Source organism: Acanthisitta chloris, unplaced genomic scaffold (assembly GCF_000695815.1).
Source record: "Acanthisitta chloris isolate BGI_N310 unplaced genomic scaffold, ASM69581v1 scaffold22005, whole genome shotgun sequence".
NCBI lineage: Eukaryota > Metazoa > Chordata > Aves > Passeriformes > Acanthisittidae > Acanthisitta > Acanthisitta chloris.
Genome location: NW_008672503.1, coordinates 41,891 through 61,634, shown reverse-complemented (window position 1 = coordinate 61,634; position 19,744 = coordinate 41,891). Strand labels below are relative to the sequence as shown.

General features: G+C 40.8%; 1 protein-coding gene across 1 annotated transcript in view; it reads left to right on the top strand.

The window, feature by feature from the left end:
* The window catches only part of LOC103802104 (unconventional myosin-X-like), a 126,392-nt gene that overhangs the window by 79,692 nt on the left and 26,956 nt on the right, over nt 1-19,744 (top strand). The window contains 4 exon segments of the mRNA XM_009074557.1: nt 14,627-14,751; nt 14,912-15,026; nt 18,147-18,253; nt 19,257-19,473. Of these exon segments, the coding sequence (XP_009072805.1) occupies nt 14,627-14,751; nt 14,912-15,026; nt 18,147-18,253; nt 19,257-19,473 (564 nt within the window).

Sequence of the window (19,744 nt, the reverse complement as noted above, 5' to 3'; positions counted from 1 at the left end):
AGGAATGAATTAAGCAAGTACAGCCAAAGATATCACATGAAAGACTTGAAATACCAGTGAGCTGAAGAAAGCCCTGTTCTGTGTGTGTCTCTGTGTGTGCATAGCTGCAACTGCTAAAGATTCAGTTTTTCACGATGGATGAACGCTGAAGGGTGAAAAACTCTTAAAAGGTAAGGGGTTTAATTCATGCAGGTTTTTAAATTATTTTAATCTTGCATACTTGTAGCTGCAGTGGACTTGTAGAAAAAGAAAATGAAGTGCCTGGAGTTTGGCTTAGCAAGCTTTACTGGAAATGTTTTGGTCTTGTATTTTCTTTTAAAGATGGTAAATGCACCCAGAATCAAGTTTATGAAAAAAAAAACCCCAACTAAATTTACTGGTCTAATCATATTTTTGAACACCAGGAGAGCTTTGCTGCCAAACAGTCTGCTTTAATAAATCACACTTTGTTTGAAAGTTAAAGGGGTAATTGTTCTCTGAGCTGGGAAAAAGTCAGCAGAAGTAGAGCTGTGTGTGCAGAGGGGGGAAGACCTGTGTTAAAGTGATGAGCTGCTTTCTGGAGAAAGATCTTTTCTGTTGTTCAGCAGTCTATGATGTCGATTCAAGAAAACCAGCTGTGTAAAGTTTAAGAATACTCTATTCCTCTAATTTATTAATGCATAAGGCATGGCTGTAGTTTTTTGTTGATTAAATGATAAGAAAGCAATACTAGGGACAAGTGTGTTTGAGGTAGAGGGAGTCCAGCGAGATATCTTCAGAATCCAGAAGTCAAAATTAATTTTGTACTTTTAGTGGAGAAACTTGATGGGGCACATTCGGAACAGTTTTTGTTCTTTGTTGGGTTTTTTTTGCCAGAGAAATAAAGGAAATGGAATATGGCTAGAAAAAAAATTACTTGTGGTAGTAATGGACAGGATACTCTAGCAGGAGTATATATTGACTTTGTTTGCTGTGCTCTCCCTTCTGCCCCCAGTGAAATAACTCCCCAATCCAGCAAGTAAAGTAGCTCTGTTCTCTGCTTGTTGTCTTTACTTTTGGGACCTGCAGTTTGCTCCTTGCTTTCCCACTTAAAGTGCTTGTCTATGCAAATATTAGAATTCAGCCACAGGGTAGAAAATTAGGATAAAATTGCATGAGAGAATCTGTTATGAAGGGAATGGGTTTGATCCTGCATCATTGAAGTCTATGGGAGTTTTAGTCTGGTCTTGAGAAGAGCAATCCTAGATTTGCCTTGCAAATCTAGGGTGGATATATGATCTGATAAAGTGCCTATGGGACTGGGAAAAGGGGTTCCCATAACTTGTAGTAGTTGTTCTCTCAATGGTATTAAGATATGTCCTTTTAAACCCCAAATGGTAACTGTAGTGGTAGGTTAAAATGTAGCTGTTTTTATTTTGTGGCACATCAGTGATAAGTATTCAGTATTTCTTTTGCTGAATCTGCTTAGTGTAAGAAAAGATAAGATTTGTTTTGTTTCTCATTTGTGGGCTGATAAAAAGAAAGAAAGTATTTACAACCTGTCACATAAATGGAAGAGTAACAACAATGTTTTTTTCCAATACAGCTAGATTACTGATAGGAGTTATCTGAAAGTTAGAGTGCTGTCTCAAGTATTCACAGATCTTTGTCAGAGCTACCCTCAGAACACAAAATTTGTATCAAGAGCAGAAGGTAATGCTGTTTAAGAGTAGAATTGGGTCAGTTGCTAAACTTTTCTCTCTTTAGCAATCTGTTTATGTACCTATATATGGGTTTTCTTAATTTAGTCACAGGATGTAGCAAAGAAGTAGAAGCTTCAGAGGGTGGAACCTCATTGTGATGGGTTTGTAAGGACTAAATACACTTCAGAACATCTTCTGCCACAGAATCAGATGAAACTTGAAACGCTAAATACTTACTGAAAGGACATCAAACCATTTTATCTTTGTTGTCTTACACTCAGAATTTACTGTTTCTGGTGGGTTTAGGCAGTTTATAAGCCTCAGAAGTAAGACAGGTCCAATCCTGACACTGTTATTACAGTTATATAAGTCGAGTTGTGGTTTTGATTGTATGAAGTGGAACATAGTAGCTGTAAAGTCCGTGTCTAAGGACAGCAGCTGAGCCATAGCTGTGTGGCTGCAGTCAGCCTAAACTACAGGAAGTTTTTGTTTGACACATGATGAGGTTTGAGGTTGCTGTTACTGGTTTGTCTCCTGTCCATATTCCTGGTGTGCATACCCTGTTCAGGCAACAAGGAGCTGGGCAGCTGGTGCCGCTTACAGAAGCTTTGCTGGGGAGGTGATAGCACCACGATTCCTGGGGCTCTGTGGGCAGTATTTGTTTTGTTGCTTGCTCCCAAGCACTGGGTAAGTGTGCACTCTGTTCAGGTCTATGAAGTTGCTGGTGAGCAAGAAGCCCATTGCACCCTGTAAATCATTCAGGATGCTGGGAAGTTTTTGGTTTTGGCTGCCACCTTGGATTGTTACACACACCTGTAAGCATTACATAATATTTAGTGTAGAAAAGGCAAATCAGTCACCAAGCTCATAGTGCTGTCTCCTATTGCCACTGTTTACGTGATGAGATCTATCATGGCATTTTTGAAACTCACTCTGTAGACCTAGAAATCTTAAAGTATGTGGTAAGTAGGGGCTTTGAGATGTCTCAAAACTTCTAGTAGTCAAGCAGAGATAAAGTAGATGGGTTGAGAGAAGACATCCACTTGAAAGCCAGATAAATGCCAAATCCTCTGCTTTCTCAAATGAATGGCTGCCCTAGATTCAGCATGAAGACAAGAATCTATGTCCATCTGCAGCTTGCCAGACACACCATTTGTGCATATTTAGCCAAAAAGAAACAGTGTCCAGCCTCATCAATTATGTAGCCTTTCAATGGGAGAAATGGTGATTTTTATTAAAAGTGGTATAGAACTTAAATTAGCTTCCAAGAAGTTTTTAATGCAAGCTAACAATTCGCATGTCAAACAAAACTGCGTTTAGGAAAACAAATTCTATCTTAAGTTTCTCCTTCTGAAGTCAAACACTAAGGGTTATGTTGGGTTGTATACTTAAGCCAGCCTAGGAATTTCTCAGGGGAGAAATGGCTGATTAGCCATCTAAAAGTGCCATTTCCTTGTGACCACTGGCATGCACAACATAGCACATCTCAAATCATCCTGGTTCTTAGTGGCCATGTACATCTTATTGGCCTCAGTGAGCTCTAAGCACGTCTAAATGATTTGCTTAAGTTATTACTGGTTTGATGCTGCTTTGGCCAGCATGTAGCAGAGTTCCTGGAGCCATAATGCCTCTTGTCACACAGGTTTGACGAGGAGTGAGGCAGATGTGCAGCTCCCTTACAGTGCATACCCGGCCTAAAATCACAAGCCATCTGTGTAGAGAAGACAAGACTTACTACACTCACTGCTCCAGTGGTGTGTGTTCCATGCTGCTGGCCAGTCCCAGGAGAACACAGTGCTGATAAAGATCAGCAGCAGTGAAAGTGCACCAAACATAGGGTCGCAACAGTCTGTTTTCACCACGATTAGAATATAGGGGAGAGGAATAGAAAAAAAAATCCACTTCTAGGGCTGGAAGTGCCATATTCTTATTTGAGTATGATGCAACAGTTTTAAGACCGTAAGTAAGGGCAGAACTTTTCTCCACACGATTATCTTACAAATCGATAGAGTCAACTGTGTGCTTCGTGTAACGAAGAAAAGACGGAACTAGCCTTAGTGAAACAAAGAGCCATTGACCAACGTCCTGACTGTGAATTCTGCAGGCTTTGTGGATGAACAGTGGCATCACAATTAAATCACTCAGAAGGCAGTTGAATGTTGTATTAGTTAGAGGCTGATGTCATGTTACCATCTATTATAATTCATTCTCTCTTTGTATAGATGTATGTGTGAGTTAGATCAGTTAATAGTTCATTTGATAACCATGTTGGTTTTAAGGGAGGTTTATTGCCATCCATATTGAGTAACTTGGCACCGTGCTAATAAAGTAAAGTTAATTTACTCTACAGTTAACTCTTACTTCACAGATATATAGGAATTGGAACAAAGAAGTAGTTTGTGTAATTCCTTTTTTTTTGTGTGTGAGGGAAAAATGTATGGTGACTGCGATTGCAAGTGTTAGTGCTTGCCAATATATAATCTGCAGCACTGAGATGACAATGGTGGGTTTTGTGCTCTACCAAATGCAACTACTATCACTGCTTGCAGGAAGCACATGACCTACCTACTGTTATAGCCAAGGTGATGTCGACTTACCTATGTGTGGACTCTGTGGCAGGACAGATAGCTGTGATCTGCAGAGCTCCTTCATATCCTGTTTATATAATATATTAAGATACTTGTAAAAGGGATTTTTGTTTGATTTAGACTCTACATTTCAGAATTATCAGAAATAGCTAATATGGTTGTGATGTGGTTCTCAGAAACATTAAAGAACTCAAGTAAGAGACTTTCCAGCTCTTAATGGTGGAATGGGACAGGACTGTTGTGTTATAACAAAGCCTTTCAAGGAGAATATATTTATTGCCTATTTCTTTGAAATGAACATACACAAGAACAAACAACTGCCTTCCTTTTGTGCCCCATCCCTGCAAACATACACACATTTCACTGGTCTTGATATCTTGTCTAGTCAGTTGCAGATCTGCAAAGCAAGTCCTGAGTATATAATGTAAAAATGCTCAGGGATGCAAAAACAGTAGCTCGAAGGACCGAATTTTAAGAAAAGTGCCAAAATCAGACTGACACTGAGATACACGATGTAGTAGTAATTAACACACCGATTACATGGGATTGAACTGGGTCATTTTTCTGGGCCATAATGCAACTCTTGCTGCTCAGCTAGGTAAACATCTGTGTTGATCACAGGGATCCCCATCACCTCTGTAAACTTGAATTTTCACTCTCTAGTCTTAAAAAATGTCTTAAATGCAGTGTTACAGGTTTCCTCATACTTAAATGAGATCTTTAGACCACCACACTGCAAGTCTGCTGCAGCATAGCTCTCAGGCAGCCTCCCAGTATCCCTGGCTCCTCCAGGTTGAAGCAAGGCTTCAGCAGTGATCCAAAGCAGTGAGAGCCGTGTGCAGCCCGATGATGGGGCATTTTTGGTGCAGAGGGGCACGCACACTGGCCACTCTGGCAGGGGTCAGTGTGTGGAGCAGGGTGGCAGGGATGCTTGGGGAGGGCTGGGTAGCAGTGCCTGTGCAGGCAGCAGCCCAGAGGCAGCAGCCCTGCTGTGAATGGAGCCCTGTGCCTGTGCCGGGGTGGGAATAATCTGCCCTTTCAGTGCTGCCCGACCTCCGGTGTCCTAGCAACACAAAGCTGTTCAGCTGAATATTTTGTGGCATTCCTCATTTACACATAACAGATACTGGCTGAGATTTAAGCCTGGCTGATTTCCCATTATGGCTTTTGAACAACAGGCTCGATACAGGAAGGATTTTATAAAATCCAAATTTTTTTTTCAGCAGAGGAATCGCATGGGAATGTTTCCTTGCTTGAGAAAGCACAGAGCTGCAACTCTGCACATTACGTCAGCCTTGTGCTTTGTAGGCATCTTTTATGGGCCACAGAGAGAATGGACCACGTGCAGGGGTGAAATGCATTGGAGAAGGAGAAGCTGCTTGCGGGCCCAATATTGCAAAAGGGGTACAATCAAGTGCTAACTTTTTAACATTACTTGAATGTGATTTTTTACTTTTAGCTACAACGTCTCTGGTTCTCAGGGCTACACAGCAAACGCAGGTGCTCCACACTTAAACAAAGTCAACTCACACTTTTCTTATTTTAAACCTTGTAATTTGCAGAGGTGTGATTCATGATTGTTGCGGGACTTTCCCCATTTTTGACAATTGGAACCAATCATTTGGGGGAGTGTTTTATTATTTTGTGGTGAATGTGTGAAAGCTTCATATTGATTTTTAATCTAAGCTAGTCCTGAGTGCTGCAGCCTGTGTGTTCATGGACAGTCAGCCACAGTAAAGTCTCAGCCAACCTGCCCTTCCTGGACCATCAAATACTTGCATAAGTAATGAAGGTTGCCAAAGTCAGCATTAAGCTTCTTTATATAAAGAAAAGTGGTATTTTTTCCCACAACTGGCATGCCACAGGGGTACTAGTTAGATCTTTTAGTCTAACTTGCTGCATGGCAAACATTAAGGAAAACATTATTGCCTGCTGGAAGGAAGATGACAACCTGTGTTTTCTCTCTGGTGGCTTGAGACAGTCCACCATCATGGGTAAGCTCTTCCAATGAATGCACTCAGTGATAAAATTAAAACCAAAGCCTTCTGGTTTGGATATGTCTTGCTTTGACTTCCATGTTTTTTGTCTTTATCTGCTGGATATTAGAAGCCATTGTTGAACATATGCTCGTGGTATAGCTACTCACAGATGACTATCAAGGCCCACAAGTCACTAAGCTGAGTTCTGAAATATCGGAGAATTTTTAATATTCCCTTTAATGCAATACCCCAAAATAGACTATCAAAATGGCATTTGGGCATGGGGTCCTAAAGGAATAGGGTGTGATGAGATCTAGAGAAGCAACAGGTGGGTGCTCAGGTCTGAAGCAGAGAATAAAGTGAGATTTGGATTTAGAATCCTCTTCTGCTCTTCTTGTTCTCTATGAATTGATGTCTCTTGTCCCTTTGTGGATTGCAGTGTTAGGCCCCTCCACCTCTGAGCTGGAAGTGCAGTTCTTCCACCTTCTCCTTTCTACTTACCTGCAATAGAGGAGACAATATCGTTGTATCCTCTCTTCCCAGTATGGAGCTGTAGTCTGAAAAAAGGTTGCTCAGTTTCATGTCACCAGGGAAAGCAAGGAGAGTTGTGATAATGTAGATCAAAATTATCTGCAGTACTATTTGAGGATGTACTACTGAAGTGATACTGTGTTAGCATTTCAGTGAGAACTAGATTCATGGAGGGTTTCACTTACTCAAATGTGAGATTACTTGTAATAACACTACACTAGGTATTAGTTTCTTACATGGATTCTTACAAGGTATTACAGCCATGTCAGACTGGCCATGAAAGATGAAATTGTTTTAAACATGTTCTCTCAAGTATTTACATCCTAATTTTCTATTCCCTGATGAAACTTTGTATCTTTTGGGAATAAATGCTCAAAACCAAGCACCAGTAACTGAAGAAATCGTGTTAGAGGGACCATGCTAAAACACGATATACTGCTTTAAGTATAGTGATGTATATGTATGCCCAGTCTGCCAATGAGTTGTCAAATAAAATAAAAACCACTTGTAAGGTGTGTATGAAAGGTCTGGCATGGAGGAGTAAAAGTACAGTGAAAAAAATCAAAAGGAAAGAAAAAAGAAGGGTGAGGTCGCAGTCCCTGTAAGTTATTTGATGACATGGAGGGTCAGGGTTTCCCCATCTGCTGTTGATCTGTATGAAGCCTCAGCAGACCTGGAGCAGTGTGTGCAGTAGTTTTCTTGACCATTGTAATGAACAGTCATGATGTTTGTGGTGGTTGTCTTGACATGAGGTTGGTAAGGAAGGACAGCTGTCCTTGCAATTAGTACCTCACAGCATGTTTCTTCATGGTGTGTCTGTGGCTGTCAGGCAGCCTGATTGATTATCTTCAGAAGTGTGCTGACTAGTCACAGTGTGGGAGGATGAGGCCAGATTGGGGTTTAGACTGAAAGCTTTAGTGAGGATGACCTCAGATGAAATGGCAACGGATTATTCACAGGTGGAAAGGAGGGTCTGTGAAAAGTTCCAGCTGGGGTCCATGCCTGAGTCGCACCTTATGTCAGTGTGCTGAGTCCCAAACGTTAAATCCCTCGTTTCCCAAACGATCTTAATTGCCTGTCTCACATGGATGGTCCTGCAGTTGCTGTTCTGGGACAAACAGACCATGAGAGTTGCTGTGCATTTCAATAGAATTCCTGAATAATGTATTCAAGCAACAAGGGCTCACTTCAGCTGAAAATTTAGGCAATGACTTACTGAGCTCTTAAGTATCTCCAGTGTTCAAGCCTGTGCCTTTAACAAACCATTCCTGTTCCATGAAGTTTTAACCAGTGTGTGAGAAGTAAAAGTCATTTTGAGTAACTAGCATTCCTCTGGGCTCATATGAGAGAGTAGCAAATTCTGTCTTCCTTTAGAAGAAATTCCTGACACCTTTAGAAAGGAAGGTTCACAAAGAGACGGTTGTGTGTTTACTCAGGGGTTGCATTTAGTCCATACAATACAAACAAAAAGATTACTATAAAGTGCAAGACTACAGTGACAATAACTAATAAAAAGTAGATTAAATAGCCCCAGGATTGTGATTTTAATGATTGTTGTTGATGAAAGCCTGAAACCTCAGCAAGCCAGTCAGAATCATTAAAGCATCTTTTCCCCAACAATTAAGCTAGCTCCAGCTCTCATCTTTGCTGAATATAGTCAAGCAGGACCTGAAATATGACCACAGCATCTCGGTAGATAGATCTAACTCAGCAGTGCATTGACCTAGTTGAAATGTTTATGGACTAGTTTAGTGTCAAATAGTCAGCATGGCACTGTACTGCTTCATAGTTCTTGAATGGGCTGCTGTCTTAAAAATGTCCTTGAGATGCTCTTGCTTGTAAAGCAAGCTGGGTGACAGGTTGAATATAAATACAAAAGCATTTTCATATTCATTTATTGAGTCTCCTGCTTTGACTGTTCTGGTACAGTAGAAGAACTCTGAAATTACAGTGTTACTTCTATACAGTACTATTTTTAGCTCGGGAAACTCTAACCTGTGGCATGAGAGTGGCTAATTTTGAAGTCTGTCTTATCTGAAATACTCAGGGCTGGAAGATGAGTCATGCAGGTCAGATGCAGTAGTTGGAGTTGAAGAGATCAGCTAATGGTGTAAAAGCTTGCTGCTGATAAATGCAGTGCTTTCACGTGCGGACCTGTAAAGACTGTACAAAAGAACCAGCATACCATTACTGAGTTTACAATGAAATCCAGCCTGGAGTTTGCAGCAGAATTTTTTGAGGCACAAGGGTTGTTGCAATATACCCATTCTCTTTCTCTTGCAAGTTTCCATCAGCAGTGTTGGTAATTTTGAAAGGCTTTTTGTGAGGTTTTTGGGTGGGTATGTGAATAAAGGCCAGGAGAACTTCAGACATGCAAAGCACTTAACTGTTATTTCAGGTTTATTCAAATATTCCTTGACTTGTCAGTGCCATGCAGTAGAAATCCCAAATAAACTTTAGCTGTGGCATGTTCTTTGTTTTCACTCTCATGTACTCTTATGGTCTGGACACAAATACTCTGAAGTGGTAAGGGAATGTCTTCCAAAACAAAGCAGGCATCAAACTTTGTCTATATTTTGGCCTGAATGTATTCCAGTTAGAGCTAGCTGCATGCCGAAGACCGTAGAGGGTTTCCTTCCTTGAAAGAGGCTCTTAGATGAGTGAGATCTGATGCTCCAAGTCCTTGGGCAGGACGTACACAGGTTTTAATGTTCCTCATGCTCAAAGCACAGCAGTTCTGAGGCTGAAAACCTGTTGAATAAGCTCATGTCATCAAAGTTTACAGTGCAGAAGAAATACAGTGCTGAAGAAATAATGGCTAGAAAAATGGGGGGTGAAATGGTTTGTTGGAGTCAGGAGGGTGACCAACATGCAGTGCAGCTGAAGTCTCCAGCTTTGACAGGGAGGTTGCCCTAGCCCTGCCTGTCCTGGCATCACCATGCATTTTCCTGTTGCTGGTGCAGGCATTTCCCTTTCACTTCTTTCAGTTACTTGCTTGAGTCCACGACACGAGTAAAGGCTGCCAAGCAGTACATATGGATGAGAATCACTAAGCATAATTTGGTTTAAAAATGACAAATAATGGGCATGCAGAAATCTTTGTATTAGCTCAGTTAGATTATATATCAGAAATTATTCTATTCACACTTTTCAAACTTGTTTATGGGAAAGCCTGGCATAGTTTTTGACTCATAGAGCTGGTGACTGAGACCAGAAGACAAAGGGGACCATTTCAGAAACATCTGGCTTAGTAAGTTCTGCTGTTTCTGGCGAAATATACACATTTGGATGTGAAAACAAGTTCAGAAGCTACTATAAAGCAGGGAAAGACTGACCTCTTTAATTTCTGATGGTTTTCTGCAGAATAAAACTGCCAGGACTTTATTTTAGGAATAAACAGATTAAAAAACAAAACTAAGACATTGAAAAAGTTATTAGCATTTTAATAAAAAACCCAACTTTGCATCTTTGTGGTTTTCTTTCTCTGCACGTCTTCCACAAAACACTTTCCTAAGCCAGGAAAATCAATACTTTTTAGACACAGTAGCAAAGCTGACATAGTTCTACTCAAGTTCTTACAAAGACATCTAGGAACAAGGGACTGTGGTTTTTTCCCTTTCTTTTTTTTCCCCCCCAGTCTCTCTCTGAAGTTCCTCCTGCCAACATAAAGTCCATGGGGCTGCTATAATACGTCTTTACTGTGCCTCTACTCATCTGAGGCAGCCAGGAGTTCAGGGAGGAAGAAGGTTTTCTTCAGGTTGAAGTCAGGTATCCACTGTGTTACAACAGAACGATGTGCAGAGCAAAAAAATGTTGTTCTCTGTGTTATTCATATGCTTAGGGTCTCCACTAAGGATGTAAAAGGAAAAGGGATGGTGTTTTTTTCCGAACCTCAGACTGTAATCTAAGGAACTATTTTACCATTACAATTATGCGTAGGTGTTAGATGTCTGTCCTAATGGCAGCTTCTGTGATTTCAGGCAGAAGCTTTGCCCTTTAGGAGACTCACCACAGATCACAGCAAGCATTTAGCAGCTTAAGGAGCCAGAGTCTCGCCAGCAGAGACTCCAGGTCACATTAAAGCCTTGCCTTTGGTGCCATCAGGCACAAATTCAGTGGAGACTTTTTGAATTCAGGAAATGATAAATTACAAGTTGTGTTATGAAGGACTGAACCACAAAACCACCCTTATCGAGTAGAACAGACCTGACTTGTAGTTATTAATTTCACATTGATGTTCCTCAGTTCCCTAACGTGGCTGTGACTCATATGATTTTAGCTGTTGTCTGGTGAATTTTGTGTGCTGGAGAGTGCTGCCATTTCTTGATAAAAGTGATCTATTGAAAATTGAGTTGAAGCTGATTACATCTCTAAGACAGTCTTGGAAACTATCAGTTGACTTCCTTATCTGTTGCCTTCTCTTTTATAAATTTGAACTTACTTCCAGGAGTCTTAGTTTTAGGAATTAATTCAAATTTTTACTGCAGAAGGCATATTGTTTTAAAATCAGTCCTGGTTCTGTAGTCTATCTGAAATTTTCCTACAGAATACAATTTCTTCCTAAGTGTTCATGTGTGAAATAAGTCCAGGTTTAACAACAACATTGGTAAAAAATTTAGCAGACCCTAGAGATGAGTCCTGTCCTATGTTACCTTGGTATAAATCTGCTTACCACAGGAAGTCTGATGGAGCACTGGTAAAGATAGAAGGCTGAACGTCAGTTGCATTGCTAACCCTGTGCATGGAGATTTTATACTGTTTCAAGCTTAACTCCTTAGTACTTCACTGAGCACTGTTAAGTGGAGGTGGTCATCATTCTCCGTCTTAGAAGTGCCTGCAGTTGGGGTAGTGGGGTATATGCAGTACCTGCACTCTGGTTCAATAAATGCACATGCAATTGGTTTTTTAAGTATGAGAAGTCCTGCTGACTGGAATCTATGCTTAAGGTTAAGCCTGTAAGTGCTTATATGATTGAGGCTGAAGTCGCTTCGTCCAGAGTAAAACTAACTGAGGTGAGAGTATCACCAGATCATAAAGTGGACACACTGGATGCTGTGGTGTTATGCATGGGACTGCATTTGTTACTTATGGTTGTTTTTGTTAGATGTGGGAAACCCTGGATGCATTTCAGTATTTAGGGTTTCAGCTCCCTCTCTGACCAGCTGCAGCTCTCCTCCTTGCTGGGGTCTGAAGAGCTGCTGTGATGGCTCAGTCAAAAGCCTCCGGGCAATGGTGGGGAGTAACTTCCAGTACTCCATATTGAAAATCCTAAGAGATAAGTCCAGCACATCTCTTACCACCACCCCTGGTTTACTCAGAGCAGCCAGACTTCTTACAGATGTCATTCCAGTGATATGCCAGGAAGATTTGACCCTCGAATTTAATGGCCTCCTGTGTGTGGGTAATTTAAAATAACTAGTAATATAAAGTGATGGAGTAAGTGTATGTTATTAACATTACAATGGTCTTTATGTTGCTCTGCATACCATGCTAACATCTCTTGCAATGTTTCCTGATTTTCTTAAAAAATGCAGGTATCTGAAGTTAGGTGACTGTGTGACAATCCCACCTTCTGGTGACCAAGCATGGCTATTTCAAACTTTATGCCATAGTCGCAGGAAAAATATTATTCAAATGTTTCTTCCTCTGTGACTCAGAGAAGTTTTTTAAAACAGTAACATGAGCTTTCAAGCCACCTGTGTGGCTGACTTTTAACTTTTTAAGTGCTTAGGGGTGGCAATAAAAGGCTTAGGTGGTGCAGCAGCCCTCTGACTTGCAAAGCCAGAGGTGTTCCCTTGCAGAGGGAGAGCCTTCCTTGTGAGAGAGACATCTGGCATGCCACCAACATTTTGCCTGTTTTTGATGTATCCCCACTCCCATCCATGCATCTGCCTCCCCACTTCAACACACCAAAAATACTGTTGTGTTTGCAAGTCTTGTGAAGAACATCACATTTTGAATCAGCAAGTTTGAGTGGGGTAAAAGGACTAAAAGTAGCTTTAGTGTTAAAGAAACCTGTGCTCAGTTGTGGGAAGCATCAGCTTTGCATTACACAAGGTGAAAAGGGAACAATTTTTGTGTGTACATCTTGTGTTGATTCCCTGCCTTTCCTGTTGGGCATCAGCAGTCACCTGCACAGAGAGGCAGGCAGGTGTCTGTGTGGACATGCAAAGGGCAGCTTTGCCAGGCTAGCTCCCTACCACCTCGCTGCCATGCAGTGGGCACATATACAAAACACTGATGGCAATACCAGTCATGACGGTATCGATACCTTCATCATAAGCATTCATGCTTACATGAATTCTGGCCCCAGTACCAAAGGAAGGGATTGGAAAGTCTTTCTTTGTTGGAGGAATGGTGAGTGTTGGGGAAATATTCACCGATGCAGCTCTGTGGCAGCTCAGCACAGAAGAGCTCCTGCGTCTCCAGAGGAGTCTCTCATCTCTGCTACAGAAAAATAGATTAGTGAAAGGAAGACAGTGTTTTGGTTTAGACATTCTGTCTTTTAAAGAAGGCAGGTAGAAGTTAATATATCAAAATTTTTGAAGCTACCTAATTAACATCTCAGATGTGTCATCACTAGCACACAGTGTGGAGAAAGGCACTGATGGAAAGGTGTATACTGGATACTTAAATTGAACATTTTAGTCTGTGCTTTCCTGAAAGTACTTTCAATAAGTTAAAATTTTGGGGGAGTACTGTATTTGCTAAGTTGAACAAGAGGCATGATTAAAGCCAGTTAATAAATACAAAGAGAGCCCTCCAATTTACAATTGCTCAGGGTTAGATCTTGCTGTCATTTCTATCAACTGAAGAACTTCAGATCTTTATGTGAGCCATTAACTGTATCTATGAGATCCCTCCTTCTGAACTTCTTTCAATATACTAAGCACTGTATTCCTGCAAGGACTGCTGGTGGGTTAAAGTGTTTTATGTTTATGCTATGGTGTATTTACATGTGGTGGCGTTTCAGTATTGGGGTCACCTGTGTTTTGCCAGGCAGCAATTAGCTCTGTCTTGAGTAGCTTTGTGTGGCTGTTGCTGGTTTACCTCAAAGCATGGTGAAAGCACAGGTGACTCGGAGGATTCTCAAATGGGATGAGAGAATTCCCGAGGCTCCCAAGGGCAGAATCATACTGATCAGTATTCACAGGTTTTCGTAACTGAGTGGCTGTGGAATTAAGTATCTGTTTTCTAAATGAAAATTGATGCTGAATGAACTGCATGCAAACTAAAGGAAACTTATTTCAGATAAGCAGATTTTGGTTTTCTGTTTACAGATGATAATATTTCTCCTGTCCAGAATAGCAATAAATAGAAATTCTTTTAAACACAGCTTATTTAAATTTGAGGTACCACTGCCAACCTTCCATCCCTGTCTATAGCAGATGAATTGCCACTACACTAAAAATTGAACATATTCTGTCCTTCTGATTTTGTTTTATATTAAAACCATATCACACCACTGTGTTTGTGTATCTTCAACATTTGGGGTCATCTACAGAGACTTTAAATTCAATTGCTAAAGAAACAAAATAGTCAAGCTGAAAGCTGTTGAGCTGTTGGCTGCCTGTGCTTCTTTCTGTTGTTTCTTCCTGAATGTACATGAAATGGAAAGAGAGCTGAGTGGATTAAGTGACTGAAAATGCTGTGTCTATGGCAATGATATTGTGTAATTACTCTGTGATTTCCATTCTGTAGATACATTTAGTATATGCTCAGAACTGCTGATATGCTTTAAGACATTGCATAGCCAATTTTTAGCCTCAGTGCATTTCAGGATTCATACAATTTGCCCTTTCGTTATTTCCCCTGACATCTATAACAATTGCTATTGAAACTGTTGTTTTGAACCTGCTCCTTTTAGATGCCAGACCAGTTTGACCAGACAGTGGTGCTTAACCAGCTGCGCTATTCTGGGATGCTGGAGACGGTCAGGATTCGGCGGGCTGGTTTCCCAGTCCGGAGGCCCTTTCAGGACTTTTATAAAAGGTAAACACACTGACTTGTGCACTTCAGATGCAAGTCACAAGTACCAAGTCAACATTCCAGTGTTGAGAAATAAAAGTAAAATCTAACCAAAATAAATCAAGTGGCAAAAATAAAACTTATCTCTTAAACGAAACAATAAATACCTTTTTTTGGTTGCCAGGTATAAAGTCCTCATGAGAAACTTAACTCTGCCTGAAGATTTAAATGAGAAATGTGCCGTCCTACTTCGTCTGTATGACAACACAAGCACTGAATGGCAGCTTGGAAAAAATAAGGTAAAATCATCTGACTGTGCTTATTGTGGGGCTGGTGCTTCTACAAAGCTGAGGGGACAGGATTTAGACTGCACAGCTGCAGAGAGATAGTTGTAATGGTAATTATTTCTGGCCTTAAAAGAAGCTGCTCATGCCTGTTGGTGCTCTCAAAATCCTTATAGCAACAATTAATGTCTGTGCTGAGGAATTCACTGTCTAAGGCACTGAGACACTGACTCGTGATTTCGGTCACGGAGAAAGAGTGAAATCCACTTGATTTCTGTCACTGAATCACTTGAATTTTCTGGCACTGCTTACAAGTAGTAGTGCTGGTGAGGATCAGCACTTAAAATGTGGTATTTGGATTTTATCAGTTTTAGAAGTGTGGCACGTGAGGTAACACTTCTGTTCTGCAGGAGCTTCACTCACATTAGTAAGCACACCTATGCAATTCCTCCCCAGCAGCAGACATGAGGGGAAGGAATTTTAACCAGAGTTATGTGGCAGAGTTGAGCTCTAAGTGTGTTTGCCATCCTAGTCTGCAAGCCTTTTTCAGTGGTATATCAGACCTTGATATGTATCCTAGAGACAACCTGAACTTTGCCCACAACATTTTTGTCTTCCAAATAAAATTTCAAATTATATTGATTAAAAGAATCAAATTTAATTTGAGAAATAGAACAATCTGTGTGCTTTTGCATGCTTGTTTTGCAAGTTTGTTATGAGACAACAGCTTGCAATTTGTGTTCTTGTACTTAAAAATTTATGCTAAAACATTGTGGACTCAGGAGAACATTTCCCATCACAGGATTTGAGATTTCCTAAATATTAAAAGCTTTTTACAAAACTTTCTCAGTGCCATAATGTTGCAAAAATATTTTTTAAAATCTGATTAGTTTCTGTATGAAATGCCTTTCCCCTCATCCTTTTCTCCCTGCAACCACATAGTTTTGCAGACTTCCTTCTATTGCTGTGTATGCTTAAAGACTCTCAGATTTGTATCGCAAAATTTGTTTTAATCATTTTGCAGCTACTGTAAGGGAGAGAATCTGAAATATTCTGATGGCAAGTGATGTCATCTTTCATCCCATTTTTGTAGATGATGGCTTAAAAATAGGACAGAAGTAACATTCTGCCACAGTTCTAGGCTGTGTTTCCCATTACACTTTCAGATGTAGTGTATTAACAGTGTTTATGCATGGACCCCAAAGAATGCTTTGGCATTTTAGGGACATATATTTATCAGCACCAGAAATGGTTTTAATCAACTGCTTAGCAAGACCTCTGCAGGACCCAGAGCTCCATTGTCACCTCCCTTACCAAGGTCTGGGCTCATCCTCTCCTCAAAGCTGCCTGAGCATTTGTGAGAGTCTTCACAAACAGTAGAAGACAACAAGAGGGCATTGGTTTCAGATTGAACATGGGATGGGGCACTATCCTGCCCTGTGTTATTTAAAAGGAGAAATAATAACATTGCAATTATTTAGCATCAGTTTGATTTATTTTTTCTTGCCTTTTACATCTCAAGCTGCAGTGCACCTGCTGAGGAAGAGGCATTAGTCTGGCCTTAACATCTGCTTAACATCTGCTTAACATCCATTTTTGTTCAGGAAGTAGCCGAATGCCTTTCTGAAGCAGAATTTAGTTGTCTTTATAAGTCTAGTGTGCAGGGCAAAGAAATCTTGCCCACTGGGTGAAAGAAAAGGCTTTTTCCACAAGTCAAGACTTTCTGTACAAAGAGCTGCCTATTGCAACTTGGACATTGGAAGTTTAAGACTTTCTGGGGACTTTTTATGTTCCTTAGTGTTGGGTAATTTGTGCTAGAAAGTTCCTTTCTAGTTCCATTCAAAACTCACAACTTGCCTCTCCTCAAGAGTGGTGCTACTTTGGCATTGATGATGGACTTCTTTCTTTTTTTTTTTGCATAAAAAGGAAAAACTACCTTCTTTTGCATTTGAACACCCCCAAAGTCCACTAAGTTCTTATTTTTTCTGTTGTTTGGGGTTAATTTTTTTGGTAGTTTTGTGGGGTTTCTTTTCACAGCAAGAGAAAACACATTACGCTTCTAGGAAGCATTCCAGCTTTTAATGTCTTTGCAGCCCTCCTCCCTTAGCAGTGCCCACCCTGTCCATGGGCTTTCCTTATCACCACGTTGTAGTGTGCAGCCTGGCTCTCATCCTGTGTAATCAGAGTGTCACTGAACTGGCTATTTCCAGCTGCCCATGTGTTAGGCAGCAGCATGCCAGGCCGTTGTCACCTATTGCTGATACCAGCAGACTTGGCCTTCAAAAGAGAAAAGTTGACAAGAGCTGAAAAAAGCGCTGACAGCAGATTGCTCACCAGTATGTGAGTGTGTGGTAAAGAGCAGATGTCGAGGCAGGTGGAAGAGGGAAGCTGCCTCCTCCATGCCCCTGCTCAACCAGAGAAGCAGTTTTATTCATTTAAGACAAAATAAGCTGTGTTAGCTCAGTATTTGTCAATGCCATGCGCTGAAGCTGCCTCTAAGAGGCGCGAGGCAGTCTGGGCAAATGGTTCAGGTGAGTGCCTGGATGAGAGCCTGGAGAGCAGTCTGTCTGTGGGAGGGCAGCTGAGAGTCTGGCCCCACCAGCTCTCTCCATGTAACAGCAGGAAAACACAGGTCAGTGTGAATATGAAACCACTCTCAGTTTTGCTTACTTCTGCAGTCTTACAGCAATGTCATTTTAAACAACAAGGCTTGTAAGGGATTGTGGAGCTTGATATAACTGTGAAACAAATAAATTATTGGGGTGGTATTTCTGCCCCTCAAACTGGGAAGTTCGTGCTAAGTCCTGCAGCTTCTTTGGCCTGTGTTACTCTTTGGCGGGAAAGGCTGTTCAATGAATCCAGTAGTTATGTTGCTTTTGGAAAAACTCTACTCCTAATTAAAATTTCCATTTGAGAAATTGGCCTCTTTCCACTGAAATCCAGAGTTGGAGGATCATCTGCAGGTATTTTCTTTTAGGAGGAATACATTTTTGTTTTTTCTGTTGGGGAATTAGTACATTTGTCTCTGAATTCAAGGCTGAGGCTTCCTGCTTGGACTCATATTGGCAGCACTCTGGCTTTCTTTTAAATATGGTCCTCTCAGAAAGTTGTTAAGCCAGAAGTTTTGTTATGTAGGTGTTTCTCCGGGAGTCCTTGGAACACAAGTTGGAGAAACAGCGAGAAGCAGAAGTCACCAAGGCAGCAATGATTATCCGAGCACACATCTTAGGTTATGCAGCCAGGTAAGTGACTAGATGAGAATATTAATAATCAGAATTTGAAATAAATGGATGGGGTGTCAAGGAGTTAAATCCTTCTGACACATTTCTTAACTTTTCCTAGGGACCACGTATCCAAATCCTGTAAGTGGCTTTTGAAAATACCAGCTGAAAATACCCATGAGTAAAACAAAAAGAAGTTTGAATTGTTTTAATATAATGAAAAGGCCAGTATGAAATTTGGAGGTCAGCCAGTATCCATCTGATTGTATCATGGTATTAGATCCATGGTAGGAACTTTTGCTGTATGGCTCCTAGTGGGGCTGTCCCAAGTTACCAGCTGACATCCTGATTTTTCTTTGCTTTGTCATGATAAGAAAAGAGAGGGGAAATGAAACTAATTGGTTTGGTTCTTAGAGAACCATGACATTAGGTTACTGATTAATGTTACACTTGTTTACTTAGCTTCATGTATTATGTATTAGTTGGAGTTGCTCATCCCATCTGTTTATTTCTCTGCTTTTTTCTACAAGTCAGTTGAGGACAGTTTAAGGATGCTTGTTTGCATAATGAGATAATTTCTTTTCATGTGTATATTAGTCCTGTTCTTATATTCTGACCAGTATGTTACTTAAAATATATATCCTTTTTTAATGACAGAGCTATCCTGCTGTCCACAGTCTTTCTTTTCAGAGATATGGGATGACTATCTATGTATATTCTTTTTCTGCATCTATGCATACACACAGAGCTGTTCTTTTACCATCTCCTTTTCAGGGGCATAAGAACATGTAAGACAGGTATTGTGCATTTCCTTAATGAAGAGACAGATGACACTGTCATAGAAATGAGAGAATCTCTTTCTTCTCAAAGGGAAAAGAATGTGAACATCAGTGGGGAAGGAAACCATCACAGAGGTGGAACTACCATGGGCTCATTACTGCAAGTCACCATGGCAAGATCTCTCACAACTGCCCCTTAGTTCCTTGTTTCATTAGAAATCTGCTTCTTTTTTTTCTTCTCACAGAAAGCGGTATAGAAAGGTTCTTTACTATGTGGTTGTGATACAGAAGAACTACAGAGCATTCAGCAGTAGGAAAAGGTTCCTGTGCCTGAAGAAAGCAGCCCTAGTTCTTCAGAAGCAGCGGCGAGGCCAACTTGCTCGACGTCTTTACAGGGAGCAGCTAGAGGAGAAGCGGAGACAGGAGGAGGAAAGAAGAAAAGAGGAGGAAGAAAGGTGCAGTGTGCTGTCTCTGTGCACTCTCCTGTCTGTGCCATGTTAGGTGTTGGTCTGAATAGCCTTTTTTTCAGGCTGTTCTTGATCAAGTGATTTTGGAACCCTTTGCTTCTTTTCCTAAAAGATACATGGAGCTATCATGGTAGTTTCATATTCATAAACATATTCATTGTGACCTTGTTTTTTTGGCTGTCTTCTTCATGTGGCAGATGATCTCTGTAAGATGAGCTATTGCCCTAGCAAAGGAATGTGATGAGCTTATGTTGAGCTTAATTTAC